Genomic DNA, 22,983 nt, shown 5'->3' with positions numbered 1-22,983 from the left:
GAGCGTTTGCAATGCATTCATCGCTTGGTTTCCCCCCAGAGAGCAGATTAAGCAGCAAAAGGAGAAAAGAAGAAGCCTTTTCGCTGTGAAATTATATAGTTTTGCTCGGCCACGGACAGTTCCACTCGCGCTTCCTTTGGCACCGCAACGACAAAACGCGACTTCCAGAGCCACGCAATTCCTCCAAGCATTCAAAACTTAAGTGAGTTTTTCATAATTATCATTTAATTCTTCAGCAGTTTCAGCACTAATTAGACAAATTCATTGTCAAACTTCAAACATTTGCAAACGCTATTCTTCTCCAATGGATTTAATTACCGTTTATGATTTTAATTGTTCTTGAATCTTTGAGAATATAAAATGGATAAAATGAGCGTGAATATTTGTAGGACTTAAAATAAATAAAAATAACTAAATCAGAAAAAGAAATTCAAATACGAATCAAACTCAATTAATTATAATTAACAGGCCAGCTCCAGGATTTTTATATTTTTTTCCGTTTTGAATGTGGATCGGTAAATTAATCAGCGCTTTTATAAAAATTGGCAAATAAAAATCAAATTTTGAAAGTAAAGACCATATTTGCAAAAATGATATAGAATCAAACTGACGGGCTTTACATTAATTCGAGTCTGAAAAATACATTTTCAAATTCCTTACTTTTTTTTCTAATTAAAGCCATGTTTTCAGCCAGATAGATAATTTCAGTTTGCTTTGGAAAAAATTGTGAATATTGTGAAATTTTGAAGATCAATTTGGCTGTATTGAAACCATTGTGATGGTCAATCGATCGTCGTGATATTGTATAATTTTTTTTGAAATATCAGAAATATTAAAATTTTCAAAACTCCACTGCAGCTCTATGCACCAAGAAAATCATTATTTTTTTTCTTTCCTGCAAATAAATATATGCATAAAATGTGCAGAAAATTGGCATTATCAACGTCAGTAATTTACTCCATTTTTGTAATTTATTTGGAGTTAATTAAAATCATTGATATTTTAACCCTTAATTAAATTTTTAATACTGTTTTTTTTTTTGTCTTTGACAGAGCGGCGAAGGACAAGAGAGCACCTGACCTTCCTCAAGAGCCGTCCGTGGATGGCGCGCACGTGTCAGTGGTAGGGGTGGGTTTTATTGATTGGGGTGCGAGCGAGATGCGGCGCGGGGGTGGCGGCGGCGGCGAGAGGGGGTCAGCTGAGCAGGAGGCGGACGTGTGGACGGAAGCGGCCGCGTTCTACCCGTGGGAGTGGCAGCGGGGCGCTCAGGGTGCACACCCTGCCGACGACCTTCGCCTCACCACCCCCTCGCACCTCTCCCTCTTCAGGCCGCTCTCGTCGCTCCTTTTCTCCTTCCGCCGCCGCCGCAAACTTTCCGACGACGACCCAGCCATGGGCAACCTCCAGGTCAGTTTTGCTCCTTTATTCTTACTAAGCACGTGCGTTGACCTTTGACCTGCGCGCAGGGTTCCGCCAAGGGCAAGCCGGCCAAGGCCGACAGTCCGGGCCGCTCCAGGAGCAAATTGTTCCTAGGCCAGAGAGCAAAGTCGCCGGCCAAGCTGCAGCAAAAACTTCAGGCAGGACAACAACAAACGCCATCCACGCCAACACCGCGCCAGGTATGCAGTCGCAGTCGATTTTATTCAACCCCAAAATACTTTCCCCCATTTAAATCTATTGCATATTTTTCTCCATTAAATGTTTCAAAGTTTTTGGGGAAAAAGTTAGAAAATTTATTGATCTTTAACAATTTATAAGAATTTTAATTAAAAATTAACACTGCAAATTGTGTGTCATAGCAATTTTGCGTCTAAATTTATGATTCACAATATTATTTATTTGATCACAATTGAGATTAAAATTGGAAGAGTGAAAACGCGTGGTTATAGTGTTAATTACAATTTGTTTCCTTATTATTCCTTTGATTAACTGAATCTCTGGATTTATAATATCATATTACACAGTTTCAAAAGCTTGAACAAAAAATTCTAATTTTAAATAAATGGCAAATTTAGTATTTAAAAATTTACCATTACAATACTAAATGTAATATGCGAAAATGCTTTAAAATTTATTTCAAAGTGTATTTCAAAGCAAATAACTCATTCTTTCAATTTTGTATGGAAAATCGATGGTGGCACGTTTATTTATCAAAATTTACTAGCAGAAAGAAATTAATAAAAATTTAATAAATAAATTAATATTTTATTATATATTTTTGGTAAAAATGTCCTTCTAATTAAGAGAACTTTCAATTGCAATTTAATTTGAAAATTCATACATAAATTTCTGTAAATTGAGAGTAAATGAAAATGTGAAAATGAGGAGTGAATCATTGGAATTGAAACTTTGACTGAGAAAACAATTTGTGTTGACACAATAAAATGTTTGAGGGGAGGGTTTGCTTATCTTATCATGCAATTGTTGCGCGGAAATTTGTTCTTACTTGTTTTTCTCGTCTGTTGAGCTTTCGAGGGTGGATGTGAATTATTTTTTTTGGGCAGGTGGAAGAATTGGCGCCGCCGCCGCCGCCGGAGGTGAGCGCGGCGCCATCTGGGGGCGGATGCGAGGAGGAGGCGGGGGCCGTGGAGGGGGCGGCCGACGACTCGAGCGGCTCCTCGTCGCTTTTGTTCACGGACCCGCTGAGCTCGCCGGTGGCCGCGGCGGCCACGCTCGCCACGCCCCTCCAGGCGGCCGCCGGCCACTCGTGCGCCAGCAGCTACCACTCCAACATGCTCGAGGAACAGGGTCAGGGTTCCTTGCAGGGTCAGGGCCCCACTCAGGGTCAGCCGCAGGACGACGACCTGCTCGCCGAGATCCTGCTGGCCGCCGAGGCCACGCCGGCGGCCAACAAGGCCTTCACCGTGGTGCGCCACAAGAAGGTCGAACTGGCGCCCCTGGCCGCCGCCGACCCTGAGAACGGCCACGTTTCGCCCCTTCCAGGTACACACGCTCAATTATTTTGGAGGAAAACAACCAAAATTTTGTTGCATGCAGAGTTTGTCCGCAACCTGAAATACGAAGGTCGATTTCACGCCAGGTGCAAGTCGCGTATGTAAATACAAAAGAATTGACTGCCAATATTTATTTTATTTAATTATTCATCTGATCAAGCAACACTTTATTTTGGTTCATTTCCCTGAGGGCGGAGGAGGCGTGACCGATTCCGTCCAAAGGTGACCTTTCTTACCTGCACCGATCTTGGGAATAAATAAAAAACATCAGTGGGGCGAACCCGCGCTCAAGCGTGTAACCCTTTTCCTGTTCATTGCGCGCACACTCTGATATCATACAATTTAATTTAAACTCGCTCGTCTCCTCAAAGTTTCATATATTTCCATTGATATTTAATTTTATTTAATTTCGTATTAATTATGCTAATTTATTTATTTATAATATTATTAGACTTCCTCTCTATTATAATTTCTGTAAAATTTAATTTGTATTTTATTTTACTTTCATATTTATGACGATTTATGGTATCTTCAATATAATTTAAGATCGACTTTATTAAATTTTAATTAAATTGTATATGAAATTAACTTTTAATTCATTACAATTTAATTTCATTAGTCATTACATCTAATTCAACTTCTTTTACATCTATTAATATAATTTTTTAATTTTTATTGATTAATTTCTTTAGTTTATTATTTACAAACCGAATTTGCTTTTTGATAGAGAGAGAGAACCAAAATAATAAAGAAGCGTTTTTGTCTCTTTGATCGTCTGACCCGTGGGAAAAGTTCCCACAGAGAAAACGCGGCGACCTGCAAACTTATATTTATTTATCTTTGTTTTTTTCTCGCACCGCCAAGGAGACCAATTCGAGGGTCCGCAATCCCCCTTTTTCAAATCAACATTTTCATTCTTTGGATAATCGACTTCCCTTTTAAAAATTAAAAAAAAAAAAAAAAAAAAAATGGTGCTTGTTTTTCTGCAAGGAAATCAAATTTAATCAAATCTTTCACTAGAAATTTAGAGTTAAACGTCTTGCGTAAGTAAAAATAAAGATAAATATTTTATTCATCAGTTCAGCTTATCCTGTATTTTAAATAATATTTTCAAATTTTTTATAGCTCATATAATAATTTGTTAGCAAGATTTTTTTTTATTTTGTTTACAAATTTGAATCTATGCTTCTGACCATTTGTGCAGTCGTAAGAAAATTTCCAAAAGAATGCAACAAATTTTCTATTTTGCACTCAATTAATTCAATTTTTAATTTCTTTAACTGACATTATTGAAATATCGAAACAATAGTGATATTAATTTTCGCAGGAGGGAGGGAGGGAGGGTTTGGTTGCGATTGAAAGTCGAGGTTTCGGGTTTCATTGTTGGTCTCACGCTTGCAGTCGCTCGCTCGCTCGTTGTTGCCTGCGAGCCTGTTGGAAACTTTTTGAATCAACTTTGGGGATGTTTGCAGGGGGCGAAGAGGGGGCGGCGCCGCCGCTGCGGCGCCTCGTGTCCACGTCGGATGTGCCCGCCGAGAGCAACGTCCTGCGCAAGGTGGCCAGCCTGACCCTGGACAGGGCCACCGTCGACCAGAAGGTCAACCGGCCCAAGAACGTCCCGCAGAAGCTCGAATACCAGATCTACGAAAAGTTTGAAGGTGAATTTCTTAAGTTTTTCCAGGTCTTTTGGCGTCGGTGGGATAAATTAGTTGTCAATCACAATTTGTTCGGTGCCAGTGGGAGGAGAAGAATTATGATCACGCGTTGTCTCACAATTCATTCTCGTATTTGCTCCAATAAGAAAATATTTATTCTGCGTCAAGGCAATTCGATTCCTGCTCTTGCCGAAGTGAGTGAATTTTTAAAGTTTTTTTTTCAGGGCATTTCCATGGTGCCTTAGGAGGAATTTGTTTCAGGAAACCAATCATTCTGAGCTTTAAATGTTAAAGGTCTTCAAATAAGGATTTTCTCATCAAAATTTTTAAAATTTGTAGACATTTTGACTTTAAAAATGTATAAATCTGTAACGATGAATGTGATAAAAATCACACTTAACTTCTTCGCTAAATTTTTTAAGCTGAACATGTGGATTAAAAAGGTCAAGATCACTTTTTAGTTTTTTTTTTAAATTTCAAAATTTTTGGGATGATGATCCCTTTTGATTTTATTTAGGTATAGGAATAAATGTAGCTAAAGTAGTTTCACGTAATGTATGTAGTTTTCTTAAGAGTTTAATTTTGTTAGCTCTCAAATCGCGTCCGGGTGCAAAAGCTATACCAGAGGTGAACTGTAACAAGAGCCACATTTTTTTTTAATATTGAAGAATCCCAAGGAAAAATTTGAGCTGGAATTGTTGTTACTTCAGTTTATTTTTTTCAATAAAAGATTTAAATTGACGGGTCTTTTTCAGGTTTTTTAATTTTTTAAACAATTTGTAGGATAAACCTGAAAATTTCGACTCTGAAATATCCATATAAAATAAAATTACTCAAGATACATTTTTCCAACACTTGCAAAAATAGAACATCATCCCCGAAATTGGATTTTTTTTTACTAATAATTAATCAAATTGCCTAAAAGTGACCTTGACCTTTGACCTACAACTTTGGCGGCCATAGTAAAGTTATTTGTCAAAAATTGAGTCTAACGGTGATATTTTTTTAACTCTAGCATTTGAGGTTTCAGATTTGTACACGTTTCATTCTTTCAAAATATTAATAAAAAAAAGGGAATTAGTCGAAATTTTAAAATTTTGGTATACAATAATTTTAAAAAGCCCACAAAATTATTATGTTAAACTGAAATGATTGTCTTCCTACAATAAATTCCTCCTCTCTAGTGGAAATGGCCCTTTAAATTTGATAATTAATGGAGCACTTCAATCAAGACTTCGAACCGTTTCTTCGACGCGTCGTCAGATCAAGTTTCAAAGAAAAAAAAATGTGTATTTTCGCAGGACAAATGCTGATCAACTGGTTCCTGACGGCGTTCGGCGAGGAGCACTACCTGCGGCTGCTGCTGACCCCGCAGGACCTGCGCATCCTCGTCGCCCAGTTCGCCACCCACATGCTTGCCGCCGGGGTCATCAAGCAGATTGTCGACAAGGACGCGCCCCTCGAGGCCCTCTTCAGGGTATGTAAAAAATACAATTCTCAATCGCTTCACATTTAAATTTGCACAATTGAGTTCATCAGAGTTTTTTTGCAAAAAAAAAAATATGAAAACGAATTAAAAGTGAATGTTCATTAATTTCTTTGATCAAATTTTTATTAATTAATCAATTTTGAAAAGCAAAAGTGTGTTTTCAAATCCAACAAATTTGCTATTATTTGCTGAATAATGGCCACTTTTAGTTTCTTTATTTTAAAATTTAATTGTTTGTACCAAATTAAAGTTCCGTCAGAACATGTTAAATTGCTCCTGTTTGCTTTAACTATTTTCAATTGGTGACCTAACAAGAAGAAAAGAAACTTTATAAATTTGAATATAAGTAAATGCATAACTTACAAAAACCGTCGAGGTACAAAATAGAAATCTGCCATTTCTTTTTTAGTTAGAAAAGTGTTTTCTTTTTTGTCAGCCGGACCTGATGTACTACTGGGCGCACTCGGAGACGCCGGCCAACCTGCCGTGCACGCCTGGCCGCCTGCCGAGCGCCGCGTGGCCGCCAGCCCTGCCAGACGTGCAGGCGCTGCAGCCGCTGGCCGCCGCCAAGCCCGGCGCCAGGTATTCCGAGGCCGGTTCGTATCCATTCACTTTTTTCCTCTTAATTTGGACTAACAATTTGTGTGTTTGTTGTGGTGCTGGTGGTGTTTGGTCAGACTTGAGTGGGGGTGCAGGGGTGGCCTCGGCCCTTCTAGCCCCGTCGGCCTCCTCGGCGTCCGTGCCAGCCACGCCGGTCGCCGACCTCCTCCCCAAAGGCCCAGGTAAATCCGCCCCCAGAACCCCTTTAATCAGGTCGACGTTCTTGCTCCTAAATTTATTTCTTTGTCCTACAAACCTAAAGTAATAAAAAAGTGTCCTGAATTTGCCACTTCAAAGTTCCTGTATAAAAAAATGTCCTGAAAAGCTATGAAATGAAGAGCAATGTGGGTCTGACCTTTAATCAAAACAATGTTTACCTGAAAACCCTCGTTATTAAATGTAATTTTGTCAGGTGTTGGTTTGCATCAAACGCTTTTGATCTGTGGCTAAATTATGAACATCAATTTGTGGTGGGAGAACTAATACTTTTCGTTTGTGGTGCCCAATTTTGTAAGGTCAATATTTTTCTTGAAAGCGTAAAAGATTTAGAGGCATAAATTTCCAGTTTTTGGCCCTCGGAATTAAAATTTGTGTTTTTCTAAATGGTAAAAATTTGTCGGGGGCCGCAGAATTCCAGCAGGTGGTGATGGGTTTGAAGCGCGAGCACAAGGAGAGTCTGGAGCGGCTGACGCGCAGCCAGGAAGTTTCCACCTTCAACCTGCGCGGCGAACACGCCGAGAAACTCGCCCTGACCGAGGAAAAGGTGCTCAGGTTGGAGCAGCAGGTCGCCGCCCTGCAGCAGGAGGTCGAGCGCTACAAGACCCTGGCCGACATTCAGGTTCGTCTACAATATTAATCTCTGAAAGTTTTTAAGTTAAAATATGTAACCTTTTCCTTAAACACAAGGGCGAATCAAAACAACATTTTTAAATCATATTTTCGTCTCACGTCAGAAGAATCAATAAAAGTAGTTCAATTTTAGAAAGAAAAATAAAATAATTTGAAAATTTAAATTTTTAAATATTTTGAACATAAATTATAAAAAATTTAATTTTCAAAAAAACCCTTAAATTTAATTGAGCTGATTTAAAATTTCCTCTCTCTTTTCCGGTGCAGCAACTGACCAAGAGCGTCCAGGCAGACTTTGAGTCTCCAACTGGCGAGGGGGCGGCATTTGTGCCGGGGGCGGCGAGCCCAACTAGTCCCGCGGCTCAGTCCCCCGTCCCAGCACCAGAACCGCCTCCGCCGCCTCCTCCGCCGCCTCCTCCGCCGCCTCCTCCGCCGCCTCCTCCGCCGCCACCGGCACAATTCCAAGCGCCTCCGCCACCTCCCCTTCCAGCGCCTCCTCCTCCGCCTCCACCGCCTCCGGGTGGAATGGGTCCGCCGCCGCCTCCAATGCCTTCTGCTGGGGGCCCTGTGCCACCCCCGCTGCCTGGCTCGGGGCCTCCGCCGCCCCCGCTGCCCGAAGGCGCTGCAGCAGGTCTGCCTCCGTCTCTGCCGCCTCCGCCCCCGGGCGGATGGGCCTCCAACCAAGCAAGTAAGCCTAAATTTTTAATTAATTATGAACATAAAAATTATATGGCAAATAATTGGAGATGAACGCGTAATTTACTACAAAATTAATTATACATATATGTTAAAATCAGTTTTTCGTGTAGGTCATGAGCGATATTTTATGTCTCTGTACTTCTACGAATTTATTTATTTATTTTTTTTTTTTTTTGTTAATGAGAAAATTAAAATTTGTATTGAAATTTCGTGAATAGTTTTGGGTCAGTTAAGAATGGAACTAATTAAGTAAATGTGTACAATTAAATAGGAGGAAAACATGTCATTTCTTCCAAAAGCAATTAATTAAATTCAAATTATTTGGTTAAAATTGTTCTGCTTGAAAACTTATCTAAACTTTTGCTTTCAAATCAATATTGGGGAGCATAATTTCCAACCCACTTTGATAAAATTTCGAGAAATCAGAGGCGCAATATTTTAATTCTAGTCTTTCCCTGTTCGAATCTTAAAGTGTCGTCGCCTGGACGTGTTGTGGGTAAGTGGAGCTGTCACTGTGGCTTTGGACGTTGTTCACTTTAATTGGCAGCTTTTTTATACTCTGAAAGAAGAGCAAATATATTTTCTTATTTTCTCGCCTTTTCCGCTTTTGCTCTCGATTTTTTTTAGATCAAAATTTGTGACGTTTCAATTGTTTTTGCAAAAAGCGCTGCGGAAGGCGCCGGTGAACCCGCCGATCCCGATGAAGCCTCTCTACTGGACCAGGATCATTGTGCCCGACGGCCCTGCCGCCTCCGTGGCCCCCGCAGAGGCCGCCTCACCCCCTCCCTCGCCCACCTCTGAGGGCGCAAAGTCGCCGTGAGTCAAAATTGAACTTTGGTGAAAATCTTTGTAAAAACTTTTGCTCAGGACGGCGCTGTGGGCGCAGCTCGAGGAGGCCAACATCGAGAGCCTAAACGAGTTCACCGACCTCTTCTCCCGGCAAATCGTCGAACGCAAGCCGGCCAAGAAGAAGCCCGAGAGACCCACAAAGACTGAGGTTATCAATTTTTTTAACTTGATTATTTGAAATATTTTTTTGCAAATATATGCATTATATTACATTTCCCTCCTTCTGATTTTTAATTTCACGTTTATTTTATTTTAATTGCAGGCGATCAAGATTTTGGACGGGAAGCGGTCCCAGAGGGTGGGGATTTTGTCCTCGAGTCTGCACCTCGACTTTCCTGAGATCGAAAACGGTGAGTTTTATTTACAAATAAAAAATTTGACTAAAAGTTTTCCGCAGCAATCTACCACTTTGACACTTCGATCGTGAGTCTGGAGGCCTTGCAGCAGATCTACGAAGTGGTGAGATTTTTTTTAATTGAAAAATGATTTTTATGGATTGGAATTGAAGAGGGCGACGGACGACGAGCTCGAGATGATTCGGGATCACGTGAAAAGCAAACCGGACGTTCCTTTAGACAAGCCTGAACAGTAACATAAAAAATAAAAAGAAATCTTCAGTCAATGCTCTAATATTTTTACAAATGCAGATTCCTGTTTGAGTTGTCTGAGATTCCGAACTTTGCGGACAGAATTTCTTGCTTCATGTTCCAAAACGAGTTTGACAACGCCATTGCCAACCTCAGCAGCAAACTCAGCAACATTTCCTCCACCTGTGAGGTAAACTTTTCTTCCAAATTAATTTCTATATTAAAAACAAGGTAAAAATACTATGGGAAAACAATTCTTTTGCACACTCTTTGATAAAATAAAATAAAGATTGCTTTACGCCTTGATACTTAATACATTAATGAATTTTTAAATTATATGAAATAATTAATAATAATTATTGTTCATTGACTGGAAAGTATAAACAATTTGAATTAAAGTAACAAAAAATTGCAGGTAATGATGACGTCTGAGAGTCTGCAGTCGGTGCTGAGCATAATTCTGGCCTTGGGCAACTACATGAACGGGGGCAACCGGGCGCGGGGCCAGGCGGACGGCTTCGGCCTCGAGATCCTGCCCAAGCTGCGCGACGTCAAGAGCAGGGACAACAGCATCACCCTCCTCCACTACATCGTCCGCATCTACATGAAGGCAAACAAATTCAAATTCAAAAGATTTTTTTTGTAATTCCGTGATTTGCAGAGGCAGGAGTCGAGCAAGTTACTGGAGCTGGGGGTGCCGACGCCCGAGCCGGGGGACGTTGACAGGGCGGGCCAGGTCGACTTTGACGATGTTGACCTCGAGCTGAAGCGCCTCAGCAGGGAGCTCGACGGTGCGTGTCCGTCCCTCTTGACGTAAATCTTGAATTCATTTGCTTTTTTGCCTCAGTTTGCCAGCGCAAGTCGGACAGGGTGGTTGCCGAGTCCTCCGAGGAACACCTGCAGCCCTTCAAGGAGAAGATGCAGTCCTTCCTCGACAAAGGTTCAACCTTATAATTTTAATTTTTTCTCAAAACTTTAAACTTTTGCCAAATTGCAGCAAGGAAGCAGTGGTCGGATGAAAACGACGCGCTCACCGAAGCAAAGCTTAAGTAAAAATGAATTTAATTTGGATGAAAAAATTAAATGTGATTTTGGCAGGTTTGCGCAGGTGATGAAGTTCTACCAGTTTGTGCCGAAGGGCGTGAAGGTGCAGGAGGCGTCACCCAAGGACTTCTTCGTGCTGTGGTCGCCCTTCTGCAAGGACTTCAAGGACATCTGGAAGCGCGAGCAGCACAAGATGCTCAAGCAGAAGGTGCAGGAGGCCAAGCGGCGCCAGGAGGACAAGGTCAACAAGGTGCAGAAGATGAAGAAGGGCGAGGGCGGCCTGGTATGCTCATTTCTGATCAAATTTTAAACTTTATTTTAACCATAAATTCCCTTTTGCAGAAAGCAAAGCTGATGAAGCGCGGCCTCAAGTCGGCAGACCACCACTGACCTCGTTGCCTTAATTAAATATATTAAGTTATTGAAAATTCTTTTAATTCCCACCGCGGACTATATTTTTGCGTAGAAAACATATCATTGTGATCAATTCTCTCTGTTTCTCATTTTAATTCATCTTTGAGGAGGAAGGAAAATACAATTGTTTTTTTGTACTGATTAAATTGTAATCTTGCACAATAATTTGCATTCTCATAGTTTGTAGCAGAATTAAGTTAAATATTTACAAATTAGGCAAACCCATCATGAGTGAGAGACAAACACAGATCTTTGTGTAAAAGTGATTGAATAAAAGATATTCTATAATTATAAACGCAGTACTTTTAATATTCATTCCCATTAATTTTTTTTGTCTGATGAGTTTAATTTTTATATAATTTTAATAAGCCATAAAAAGTAGGCATTTTTAAGAACAGCAAAATTGTTCAATCAAGCAAAGCGAGAATCATCTTTTGAAGTTTTTGTGATTTTTGGTAAAGAGTCGTTTTAATACACCTGCGAGCGCATTTAATGGATGCGCGCGCGACTAACAATAAAGAGAGGGGGCGTTTCAACTGCAGTGATTGCCAGATTCTCCTCTGGTGCAGCTGCAGCTTACCTGTTGGGATCTTTAAATCGAGCCACATCAGTCAGTTCAGTTTCCAAGTCCCGTGTTTTGATCCCGACTCAGGTCTTTTGAGAGGAGATTGGATTGAACACAAATTAACAACATTATGCACCAACAAACAAAAATAATGGGCGGCGCCGTGATGGAAGCTCCAATTATGGGGTGAGTCTTACACAGTTTTTGGTTTTATTTATAATATCGCAGCGGCGCATGAACTTAAAATTATCTGCACGAATAAATTGCACGTGCATAGTTAATAAACTTATTTGAATTATATTAAAAGGCGAAAGTTAATTAAAATAATGAAACCAGGCTCAACCTAGGCATATGGTCGAAAAAATAAAATGACCAAATTTCTTATTTATTTTTTATATTTACCATTTGGACCCTTCTTAAATAATGCCAGCAGGTGTCTCCTTAAAAAGAGTCATTTTTTTATGCGTCGTTTTTATGCCTGGTTTTAATTTTAATTAATTTTGGGCATTCGTTTTCAATATTTTATTTATATCATAAGTGTGTTTATTATTTTGAGTATGATTGGTATTTTTTATACATTAAAATTATCAATTTCTACTTCTTAAATTGTATAATTAAGAAATTTCAAATTCTCAAGCAAGATTTTGTTTCGGCTAATCAATTTCCGGCACTCGTGTGACATAATCACTAAAATTTTAGGTATTTTATTATAAAGAACAAATCTATATTTTCGTTTACGAATATGCGACGCAATTTTATTTCATATTTTATTAGGGAGAAATTAATCAGAATTAAAATAAAACATTATTTTTTATATTATGCTGCGCTGAAATATTGGTAGTATTGGCCCAGGTCCATTTCGCAAATGGCTGCGTCGTCTTCGACAAAGAATCCTGCGCCGACCAACTCCAGATCGACGGAATTGGCGAATTTCTGCAGTTCAACGAGCAGTTGGCGTTTCTGCGTGTTGGAGCGGTGCAGCAGCTGGAACTTCCAGACGGTGTAGGGACTCAAGGGCACGTCGCCGTAGGCCACCTTTTCGAAAACGGTGTTGCGGCAGACGGAGGCGCCGCGTTCCGTGTTCTCGTAGCAGATCCTGATGTTGAGGGGGTCGCTGCCGATGACGTAGTACGTGTCGCCGCACCGGTAGTGACTCTCGCCCAGGTGCACCATCTCGATCTGGAAGTGGGTCAGCAGCTCGTGGACGGCGCGGGTCACCGCGGGGTCAGCCGACGTCACGTTGAGCAGCAGCGTCTTGAATTTGGCCGCGTTCTTCACCCCAGGCCCTAGGACGGACGCGACCAGGGTCACTTGCTCGCCCCTCAGCAGCTGCCCGATTTGAGCCGAGAACTTGGAGTTTGGCCACGTAAAGAAGGGCCTGCTCGAGGTGTACTTGGAGTTGAACTCGGCCAGCACCACGCTCTTGTCATTTGCGTTCGAAATCGTGTCCTGCATCTCGTTCAGGTCGTCGATGATCAGTTGCAGAGCGTCCTGAAGAATCTTGGCTTTCTCCTCGAGTAACAGGTTGGGTGTTTTCTTCAGCTGGGTAACGGCGTACTGAAGAATGCCGGTTTTGGATCCGCCGAACGGAAACACCGATTGTTGGTAGGCAGTGAAGATGTACAGGAACTTTCGGAACACTTCGTTAGCTTCGAGCTCGGCTGCCAAAGCTTGATGGTCCGTGCACTGTCGCGGCTGCTCGGTTCGAGAGCAATCGCCGCCGTGAATGCGCCCGAGGAAGCCCTTCAGCTGCACTCTGTACTCAAGCTCGCTCAGCTTATCGTAGGCGTCGATCAGAAGGGACATGTACTCTTCCATGTGCACAAAAGCAATGCCGATCCCGTAGTCACTTTCGTCGACAAAACCCTTGGTGAACTCGTTGATCAGTGCTATAAATTTGCGGGCGTATTTCTTAACGTCTACCTTGCGAAACTGCAGCATCACTGCGTCGTCGTCTTTCAGGCCAGACTGTATATCATTAAACGTCCCGAGCATGTCATTCAGCATAGGCATAAATTGGTCGTTGAGCGATTGTTCATAGCGGTTCATTTCTTGAATCGCCTCTTTGTTTGATTCAATTACATTTGCAATCCGTTTTAAGTTCGCCGTATCATTAGCATATGCTATTGCCATGTCGATTACCGCACCAGAAGCCACAGCAAACTGCTTGGCAGTGTTCAAGTTCTTGTTGATATTTTTCATTTTATCGATTCTCTCTTTGGAGCCGTTTTCCATCTCCGTTTTATCAATTTTTGATTGAAGTTTGTTTCTGGCCATGTCAATAACTGCCGGAATATTATCGAAGGCGAATTTTAAATTCTTATGCAAAGCAGAAACATTGTGTGCTTTGTACTCGAAGACCATTTTTTTCACAGTTTCCCGCTGTTCTTCGTCATTAAAGATTATTAGCCCAACGTTTTGCTCAGTCTCAATAATCTCCTCTAAAGCTTTGATTTGTTCTTTTTGTCTAAATCGTTCATCCCGCTTTTTCTGTTCTTTATATTTTGATATGACGCTCATAGCATTTTTCAGACTGATCGGCCTATTCGGAGCGGCAGCTTTCAGATCCATATTTCTTGTTTTTGAGAGAGCTTTGCCCGCTTCGTTCACGGCTGAAGCAGCAATCGCAGCAGGTGGATAGAACGCACCAGCGATCTGTCCCACCACATTCAAAACGCCGCAAAATATTTTCACTTTCATGGCTTTCTTCACTTCTTTCTTATGAGCATACAGATTTTCAATGTTGGCTTCATACTCGGCGTGGAAATCTTCTATTCTTTGCAGCAATTTTTTAAAATTTGCATCGATTTCTCCTTGAATTTCAACCACTTCTTTCTTGTGCTTTTTTTCAATCATTTCGCCAGCTTTTTCGATTTCCTTGCGAGCATCCTGAATCTCCTTATCGACAGAATTGAAAACTAAAATCTCCGTCAGTGATTCCTTTACTTTAGACAATTTTTTTTGTAAATGCGCAGCTGTAGATGGCAAATGTATGATTTGATGGCCTATGGAAAAGGTCTGCAAGTAGCTCAACCGGCTGATGAACAGCAAGTCAACGGCTTTCAGCCTCCAGGGGTCACAAGTGCTGCACATTGTCATAAACATTTTGAATGAGCGATACAATGTAAAATACACTGCTTCAACGTTGCCAATTTTATTACTTTCTTGTAAATATGTATCCAGGCGTTCCAGAAATTTTGTGTATATCTCGATATTGAGCATACTGATGATAACATTGTCAGTTACAAGGTACTCCAAAAATGCATGTGATTCGCATTCCCCATCAACGGATCTAGTTGTCGTGACTGCAAAGGAACAATATTCATCGATCAGGCGGAAGATGTCATATTCAGGGTCTTGTTTGTACGCATTATGAAGTATAGAATGCTTTTTTCCTTGCTTGCCAACACGGGCTTCGGGAGTTTTATCAGAAGATAACCCGTGCTCTTCCATAGAGCATCTTAAATTCAAAAATTTATCTAAATATATCATGAACCAAAAATTTGAATTAATTCGTATTTCATTGGATGTGCAAAAATATTTCCTATAGGCGTGACTATTCACAGCTTTACCAGCAGCGCCTGCTTTTCCAGCTAATGAGACGAGTCCATCTGTGCGAATTATTTTCACTGATTCAATAGAAGTCCTGTTTTTAACGATGAATGACTGAGGACCTGCTTTGGCACTGAAGCCTCCATCACCACCATCACCACCATTCGTTGGAATGCCACGAGCAACATTCAAGACCTTTATGAACGCTCCAACTCTGTTCTGGTCATCTTTTAAATACATCAGATCGTAATTGTCCACTCCAGCGCTTAACACCTTTGTTCTTATATCTTGCCAGCGACCTTGCAATCCGTATAATTCGCTGATAGTAGGAAGAATCGGAGTGAAGCCATCTCCACCATCCTGGCCGCGACTCCCAGATCCTCCGGCAGAATGAATCTTGAGAAGTTGAGGATTGACAATGTTCAGTGATGCTATTGTAAGCTTTCCTGAACTGTAACCGTTTCTTCCATTTGCTCCATGTAAATTTCGCGCTGCTTTTGTCCGTTCGTGAGCGAGACCGTCCTCACCTTTCATGTAAATTTTTTTCTCACCGTTCACTATTTCAATTGAAGGGCTCGCAATTGTCAGGTGATTATTTAGAACCAAAACATCGAAATCTATGAACACCTTTTTGGTGGCTATCAATGCGATTTCCTGAATGCTGTCTTTAAGTTGTAGTTGGTCAGAAAAATGACTGAGAACCAAGTACTCGCCTGTGATAGTGGCCACTCCCGACACCAACTTCATGCTGGTTTTTCTACCAAACAGATTGGAGACAAGTCTGTTCAATTTTTTAATAATTTCCTCGGTAGCGCTAATATTGGAGGCGGCGAGGGCCGTGCGATTGCTAAAGCCACGGCTACCTAGCGATATTTTCCAGAGGTCAAAGCTTTCTTTATTTATGATCATTTCCCCTGCCATTGCTTGCACCGTGTACGTATCGAATTCGGCAATAAATCTTTTGCAAAAATTGTGAAAATCGCGACTCTGTTCAAAATGAAACAGTATTTCATTTTTCGCTCCAAACATATTTTCAACTTGTCCTTCTAAATGCCCAACACTTTTTCCGATTACCTCGAAAAGGAAATGCATTTTGTAGATTTGGAAAATTATATCTTGGAATAAATCGCGGTCAATCGGCATTGACTGGAAGAAATACTCGAGGTCTTCGACGTGCTTAACTCTTGTGAGATGTTCGATAATGGTTTTGCAATAACTGACAATTAAGTCCAAGTTCTTCTCATACGGCTGCTCATTCATTTTTGAGTCCAGAATCTTGCTTATTTCTTTTCGAAAATCGTTATAAAGCGAGGTGACTTTGCGAGTGGTGTCCGTCAAAAGATGCTCATTGATGTAAATGACCGTTGTCGGAGCGACAGCAACGCTGAATTCACCTTGGAACGGCAAAGAGAAATTCAGCTTTTTGAAGAGAAGATTCCTGTTCAAAATGTAATTCCGATTCATCGGCGCCGATTTCCAGGGACTACCGAGTTCTTCAGGTCGACGGAAGAGTCCAAAATAGTTACCTTCCAACAGGTAATCAGTTAGCTTAATTTGAAGCTCGAGTTCCTCTATTTTCTTGGAATCGTCAGCTGAAAGGGCATTGCTCTGCTCATCTAGAAGAAAATCTCTGGTGTCTCTGATGAATACGCTTAATGTCTCTAACAAAACTGCGTCACTTTTCCTAGGTCTATCGATTTTGGTGGCGATCAATCCAATAGCCCCTTGGAACGAGTCAATGTTGCTTCCTATCAAATGAACCAAATGCTTTAAGATATTTGAAAAACCTGAGCGATAATTGTTAAGCTGAAGGTTGCCGTAGTTTTCCACAATGATTATCTTCAACCTCCTTGCCGAGTTCAGAAGTCTTCTGTTCAGAAAAGAAGCGACGAAATCTAATGTCGCGCTGCGAGTGTCTTCAAAACCAGCACAGTCGATCATAAGCACTCCACTCTCAAGGTCTTTGTCGATGTTTGGATAGAAAGTTTTGGACGCGTGACTTTTCTCGCTACCTATTTTTACGTCTTTGTCAGTCAGAATAAAATCAGACTGTTTGTTTAGCACCACTGTCATGGACTCATCCTTCCGAATAAACTTAGAGAGTGAGCTTTTGCCACTTCCGGTTCCTCCGACAAGCACAATATAGTCTTGCTCGCCCTTAACATTCGTCTCCAGCATTCCTTCCTGAAATCATAATTTTTTTTCTCATTCCAATGCCAATCATGCCAATGCTGATTTTATTAGAGCGAAACCGCAGTGCATATATGCTATAGGCTTTTGTATTGGCCTCTGAATTTTAAATTAAATTTTTTTACAATATATATTATTCATTAACTGCATAAACACAGAATTGAAACTAATTTTGGCCATATTTGTAGTTGCGACCAGTGATTGAGATTTGATTCCAAATATTATTAACTTATTAATATTAAACCATGTTCAAAACGGCACCAAACAACGACTTAACATTACACATAATTTTTTAAAACTAGCTGCCCAGAGCATTAAAAAAGTAAAAATATTTCCGGAAATGAGTGATGATTTTAGGCATTGATAGTTTTGTTTTTTAGGAAATTTAGGCCTCCTAACTATAAGAATAATTCCATGGATCTATGGATTTTATAACTTTGTTTATAAATCTTTTACGCGCACCCCTGGTCACATTATGATTAAGTTTAAATATTAAAATTTTCAGATTTTTATCAAATAAAAATCAACTTACTCTTAAGAGAGTATCAATATCTGCTGAGGGAATCGTCGCGGTTGTTGTGCATAGGAGGAGGGAGCCCAAAAAGCTCCACTGCTGAAGCAATAACTGCAACATAAAAAAGTCCTTTATATTTAGTAGAGAGGAAGATAAAAATTAATAGATAAAAATATCCAATAAATAGTTAAAAGAGATTGCCTTCTGCAAAAATTGGTTCCGGTTCAGGCCGATAAGACACTTTGTCTTGGCCTGACCCAAAAAATTCAGTATACATACTACTAAAATATAGAAATAATTTGATTTGATTTAGTAAGGTTTTTATTAGTCATAGACTATTATATATACACTTGAACATACACTCATGTTAACGTCCAGTAAATTTTTCTCGGAAAAAACGTCACTATTTGTTCATTGCACTGTTTCATAGCATACACTAGATATGGATTTCAAATATTTAACACATTCATTTTTAAACATTTTAATATCTGTTATACTTTTCAATGTATCTGGTAAATCATTGTAAGCTAATAATCCACTATGGAAAAGCGATTTCACACCAAATTCACTTGAGACTTTGTTCACATAAAGATCCTCTTTATTTTTTGTATCATAATTGTGAACATTACTTACATATTGCGCATTATTCATCAAATAATTTGGGAGGTCCCCTTTCATAATTTTCTTTACCATAACAAGAACGTTCAATTTAAGTTTTTGTTCGACATCAAGCCAGTCACTTTTCTGCAGTAAAAAAGATTTGCTTGTGCGTCTTTTACAACTTAAAATATGTCTCATTGCTGTATTTTGAAGCTTTTGCAACTTATTTAAATTTTCGCCACTCATTTTCCAAAACACCGTTGAGCAATAGTCAAAATGAGGAGCAACGATACAATTATACAATAGCTTCTTGGTGCTCCTTGACAATTTTTTTCTAAGTCTCCCAAGGAACATTATTGTCTTTCCTGCTTTTTTAATTACATATGGAACATGTTCATCAAATTTCAGACAGCAATCAATCATTACACGAAGGTATTTGAACACTTCCACTCGTTTTAGTTCATGACTCTCTACTTCAATCGGATTATTTTCAATACTCTGCTGCATTTTGGTTATCTTATATTTCGACTTCGCAATAACCATGAATTTCGACTTCTCGATATTTAATTTCACCATAAACATTTTCAGCCAAGGTGACACAATTTTTAGCTCTTTGTTCATAATTGCGGCAGCTTTTCCGTAAGAGTCCGCCGAGACTGAAAGCATTGTGTCATCCGCAAATATTTTGGCATGTACATCCTTTAATTGGCTTGGTAGATCATTAATATACAATATAAAAAGTAGAGGTCCAAGGACAGAACCCTGCGGCACTCCTATTTCTACATCAATCTTATTTGAAGATTTGTCATTCATATATACATATTGTTTCCTTTCACTTAAAAAACTATTTAGAAGTTTCACACTGCTCTCGGCAAATCCATATTTCACAAGCTTTTGAATCAATTTATCCCAATCAATGGTTTCAAACGCCCGTTTAAAATCTAAGAAAACAGCTATTGTAATTTTATCTTCCTCTGCCGTTTTCCTCCACTATCCCAGAATATATTGGATGGCTGATTCACATGAGTGATTCACGAAAACCTGATTGCATATCATACAAAATAGATTTCTCGTCAAGATATTTCACAGTTTGTTTTTGAAGAACAATCTCTAGTACTTTTTCAAACAAGGGCAGAATATTAATGGGTCTGAAATCCTGCGCTTCTTTTGCGTTTTTAATTTTAGGAATAGGTACCACCATTGATACTTTCCACTCTACTGGATAGGTGCCTTCCCTTATTATAGAATTTATGACATCCAAATAACACTCCTTAATAATGTCAAAAACACTCAAAATTACATTTAAATTGGTGTTGTTTGGCACAGTATTCGCTTTTAAATTTTTTACAATTTTCACAAGTTCTTCCATTTGAATTTCTCTAAATGAGAAGGTACGATCAAGTTGTGGAATTTGAGAAAAGCAACCCCTTTTCACTTTCATCCACATCACTTATCGACCTTACAACTGGCTGCAAACTTTCCTTAAAAAAATTATTAAAATTATTTTCTATGGAATCGTTTAAACAGCTTCCACATCCTTAATTTCCTTTCTAGCCTCATTTTTTTCATCTACAAATCGTTTTAAGGTTTTCCACATTAACTTTGGGTCATGCTTAGACCCATCTTCCATCTATATTCTATATTTAAATTCTAATTTTGATTAAAATGTTCTTAAGGTCATACGACGCCTCTTTTTTGCCTTAATTATTAACTGTGGAAAATGTATTAATTTGACCCAAAGTTTTAATAGAAACAAGTACATAGTTGAAGTGCTGCCTTTCCCGGAAAGTGTCAATTTTTTAAGGGGTTTGCGTTTCGTTTAATATCTTGGTTTCCGTTCCTTGTAAAAAGTAAGCCCTGTGGTACATATAATGAATGCTGATTTAATTTACAATCTTGCCCATACAAAAGTTTCTCATTCAGGATTTAAGAATCCAGAATTCAGGGTAAAAAATTAAAATGACATTCCCCTACAGGTATGCAAAAAAAATCATAACCTGAGCCAAACTGTTCAGACACTAATGCGTATCAATTTCAAGTGGAAACTATTTTTCCTCCTTTTTTAAAATTTTTCAAATGCGTGAAAATCAGAAAATTTGGTGAATTGATAACCTTTTTTTATTCTTTAGCTTAAAAAGAGCTTGTGTACCAAATATCATCTAAATCTCATCAGTTAAGACTAAGTTTAGACAAAGTTATTGCCATTTTTCAAAATCATTTTTCTACAATCTTCACAAAAAATATCAATATCCATCTTTGGACTAATTTTTTTAATTGAAATCAAGCCGCGGAAAAAACATTACCACATACCATCAAAAAATCCATTAGAACTCGTCAACGTTCGCCCAATAAATCTTGTGTTGAATGAATTAAGTGATGATTAATTGATGAAAATAAAAAAATAAAAACAAACACCCAAATAACTTTAAGCAAAACATCTGAAATTTTGACGCGCGTGCCCGAATCATCGAGGGCCGAGTGCTGCGAGGCGACAATAGCCCCCGCCTCCAGCCACCCCCCGGTCCGAAGTGTGTTCGGCCAGCGCGCTTTTTCCTTCAGGGTCGTCAAGCCACCGACCCTCAAAGACTGCCCAACCAGCAATTTTCCCTCCCTTTGCAAACAGCATTTGTGGCAGCAATTTTGAAATGTCGTGATAGTTTTTTTTTCGACAATGTGAGTGCACGCGGTGGCCGTTCTCTTATTGATGTCGGGCGTTTTAGCAGACCTCTGCTAGTTGTGATTTGTGATACCCTTTCTGCTCATTTTTTTCCAATTCAATTTTTTTCATGTATGGCTCGAGTAGAATAAATAATAATAATAATTTTGTGCACTCAAATATAGGTTTCATTGAAAATTGAAGCCTACAATATTTAAGGGAAGTGGAGTTCCTGATTTTTTTGACAGTATCGACGCAAAGCTGAGATTGCTGCCAATTAAGAACGGTCTTAATTGAAAATTTAATCTGAAATCTGAATAAGGCGATGACGTCTACCAAATAATAAGCGCCAAGCGATCTTACAATTAGTCGCCAGAATTTTAGCAGAGAATCAATGACGTAAAAAATTACAGTGTCCGATCGAATATTTTTTACACAATTATAAAATAGAAGAGATACCACTGCTTTTAGATCTGATCATGCATAAATTTATAAAAAAAAAAGGAAGAATTATTATAATTTAAACTATATAATATTTTGTATGCCAAACTTCTGCAAATTCTTTTGCAATTTTAAGGAACTAAAGGTAATAAAATTTTTTTGCGGAAAGATTAGAAATAAAATACATGAGAGGGCAAGGCCACATTGGTCTCATATGAATTTAATAGAATGAATTGCCCTCAAAAAATCAATTAGTTTATCTCATTAGTCCCATTACATACATGTATAATATGGTAAGACAAAGATCAAACATTTTTTTTTTCAAAGAAAAGGAAACGATTAATCGCCCTTCATGAAAACTAAAAGGTATTAAAATCGGCTCTTACGTGGAAGGGACTTGAAATGTGCATAAAACAACCATAAATCAAAAGTATAAGTTTAACCAATGAACCAAAATTTCGGGCAAATTGTAAACTTTTGCAAAGTATATCACCTCCTTGAATTAAATAACATAACATTTGTTATTATTTGTGCATACACTCCATGACGCGCTGACATATGTATGGCTCATCTTATTTTTCAGCATTTAGAAAGATGAGAAAATTTAGAAAAATAACAATTATGGATTTTTTCTTGGGTTTACGTGAGAATAAATAAATTTTGGCCTTAAGAAAAATAAACTATAATCTCACCATGAGGACAATTTTGTTGATGGCTCTCTTCAATCAGTCTGCAATGGTCGGTGGCCACAGAAGTATTGGGTGCTGAGTGGGAGCTAGGCCAATTTAAGTTCACTTTTCGCGAGCGATCTTGCAGCGCGCAGAATCCATGCGAGGAAAGATTTCATGTTTATTTGTAGTGGAAGCGTCTTAAAACGTATACACCTTTATAGATAGGGATGATTTTATTTATAAAAAAAATTGCTAAATTTTATATTTTGATGTACTAGAATTTTATGTATATGTGTAATTTTCAATGAATCTAAATAAGTGTACCTTTTGAAAAAAACAATGACTTCCTCGATATGAAACCTTATTCTGCAACCCGGCCCGATTGATCACACAAGAAACTGATGGTATAGTTTTTGCTAAAATCCACACCTTCTCAATTGCGTTAAAAAAAGTATATGCAATATTTTAAAGAACAGTGCAAATATGATGGATCAACATTCCTTCTTGCGATATTTGGACACAAAAAAGTTGAAGGCAATTTGTGAAAATGTATTCAAACTCAAGAAATTTATTTTCATTTAAAAAGTTTTTGTAACAAAGGCAAATTGCAAACAATAATGATTAAAAGCATTTTTAGTGCTGCTGGACGTTTTT

The 22,983-nt window shown here is 39.0% G+C and overlaps 3 protein-coding genes across 5 annotated transcripts in view; 2 read left to right on the top strand and 1 right to left on the bottom strand.

Annotated features, from left to right (window-relative positions):
- Positions 1–18: 18 nt before the first annotated feature.
- On the top strand, positions 19–11,435 carry LOC132197612 (protein cappuccino). 3 transcript variants are annotated; one of them, XM_059620995.1, is made up of 23 exons: positions 19–202; positions 1,053–1,407; positions 1,467–1,619; positions 2,505–2,943; positions 2,998–3,051; positions 4,427–4,612; positions 5,911–6,086; positions 6,535–6,694; positions 6,776–6,880; positions 7,328–7,536; positions 7,815–8,235; positions 8,912–9,062; positions 9,114–9,243; positions 9,358–9,445; positions 9,493–9,554; positions 9,604–9,683; positions 9,743–9,872; positions 10,098–10,292; positions 10,344–10,473; positions 10,530–10,622; positions 10,680–10,731; positions 10,781–11,009; positions 11,069–11,435. In XM_059620995.1, the coding sequence occupies exons 2-23, from the start codon at positions 1,159–1,161 to the stop codon at positions 11,114–11,116; spliced, it is 3,540 nt and encodes a 1,179-aa protein (XP_059476978.1). In that variant the 5' UTR covers positions 19–202; positions 1,053–1,158; the 3' UTR covers positions 11,117–11,435. The 3 variants fall into 3 exon arrangements, with proteins under 3 accessions (XP_059476978.1, XP_059476979.1, XP_059476980.1); XM_059620996.1 differs by lacking the exon at positions 2,998–3,051 and having other exon boundaries at positions 20–202; XM_059620997.1 differs by lacking the exon at positions 6,776–6,880 and having other exon boundaries at positions 20–202.
- A 248-nt stretch (positions 11,436–11,683) lies between these two features.
- Positions 11,684–22,983, top strand: part of LOC132197610 (protein bark beetle) — a 42,312-nt gene continuing 31,012 nt past the window's right edge. Inside the window, exon 1 of the mRNA XM_059620993.1 lies at positions 11,684–11,891. The gene's annotated coding sequence lies outside the window, so the exon portion shown is untranslated. The remainder of the gene's footprint in view (positions 11,892–22,983) is intronic.
- LOC132197611 (uncharacterized) lies at positions 12,136–22,458 on the bottom strand. Its single transcript, XM_059620994.1, has 3 exons — positions 22,351–22,458; positions 17,980–18,072; positions 12,136–17,441 (listed from the first exon to the last, which is right to left on the bottom strand). The coding sequence occupies exons 1-3, from the start codon at positions 22,351–22,353 to the stop codon at positions 12,522–12,524; spliced, it is 5,016 nt and encodes a 1,671-aa protein (XP_059476977.1). The 5' UTR covers positions 22,354–22,458; the 3' UTR covers positions 12,136–12,521.

Source organism: Neocloeon triangulifer, unplaced genomic scaffold (assembly GCF_031216515.1).
Source record: "Neocloeon triangulifer isolate White Clay Creek 2 clone unplaced genomic scaffold, ASM3121651v1 ptg000012l, whole genome shotgun sequence".
In the NCBI taxonomy this organism is placed as follows: domain Eukaryota; kingdom Metazoa; phylum Arthropoda; class Insecta; order Ephemeroptera; family Baetidae; genus Neocloeon; species Neocloeon triangulifer.
Note: the sequence above shows the minus strand (reverse complement) of the source record. Positions and strands in the feature narration are given on the sequence as shown.

Excerpts from the sequence above, each read along its gene's own strand:
- LOC132197612 (XM_059620995.1), top strand. The coding sequence starts at position 1,159 with ATGCGGCGCGGGGGTGGCGGCGGCGGCGAGAGGGGGTCAGCTGAGCAG. Across the intron at positions 6,087-6,534 it reads CCCTCGAGGCCCTCTTCAGG|CCGGACCTGATGTACTACTG; the intron begins GTATGTAAAAAA and ends CTTTTTTGTCAG. Across the intron at positions 10,293-10,343 it reads TCGTCCGCATCTACATGAAG|AGGCAGGAGTCGAGCAAGTT; the intron begins GCAAACAAATTC and ends CGTGATTTGCAG.
- LOC132197611 (XM_059620994.1), bottom strand. Across the intron at positions 17,442-17,979 it reads ATATTGATACTCTCTTAAGA|GAAGGAATGCTGGAGACGAA; the intron begins GTAAGTTGATTT and ends TTATGATTTCAG.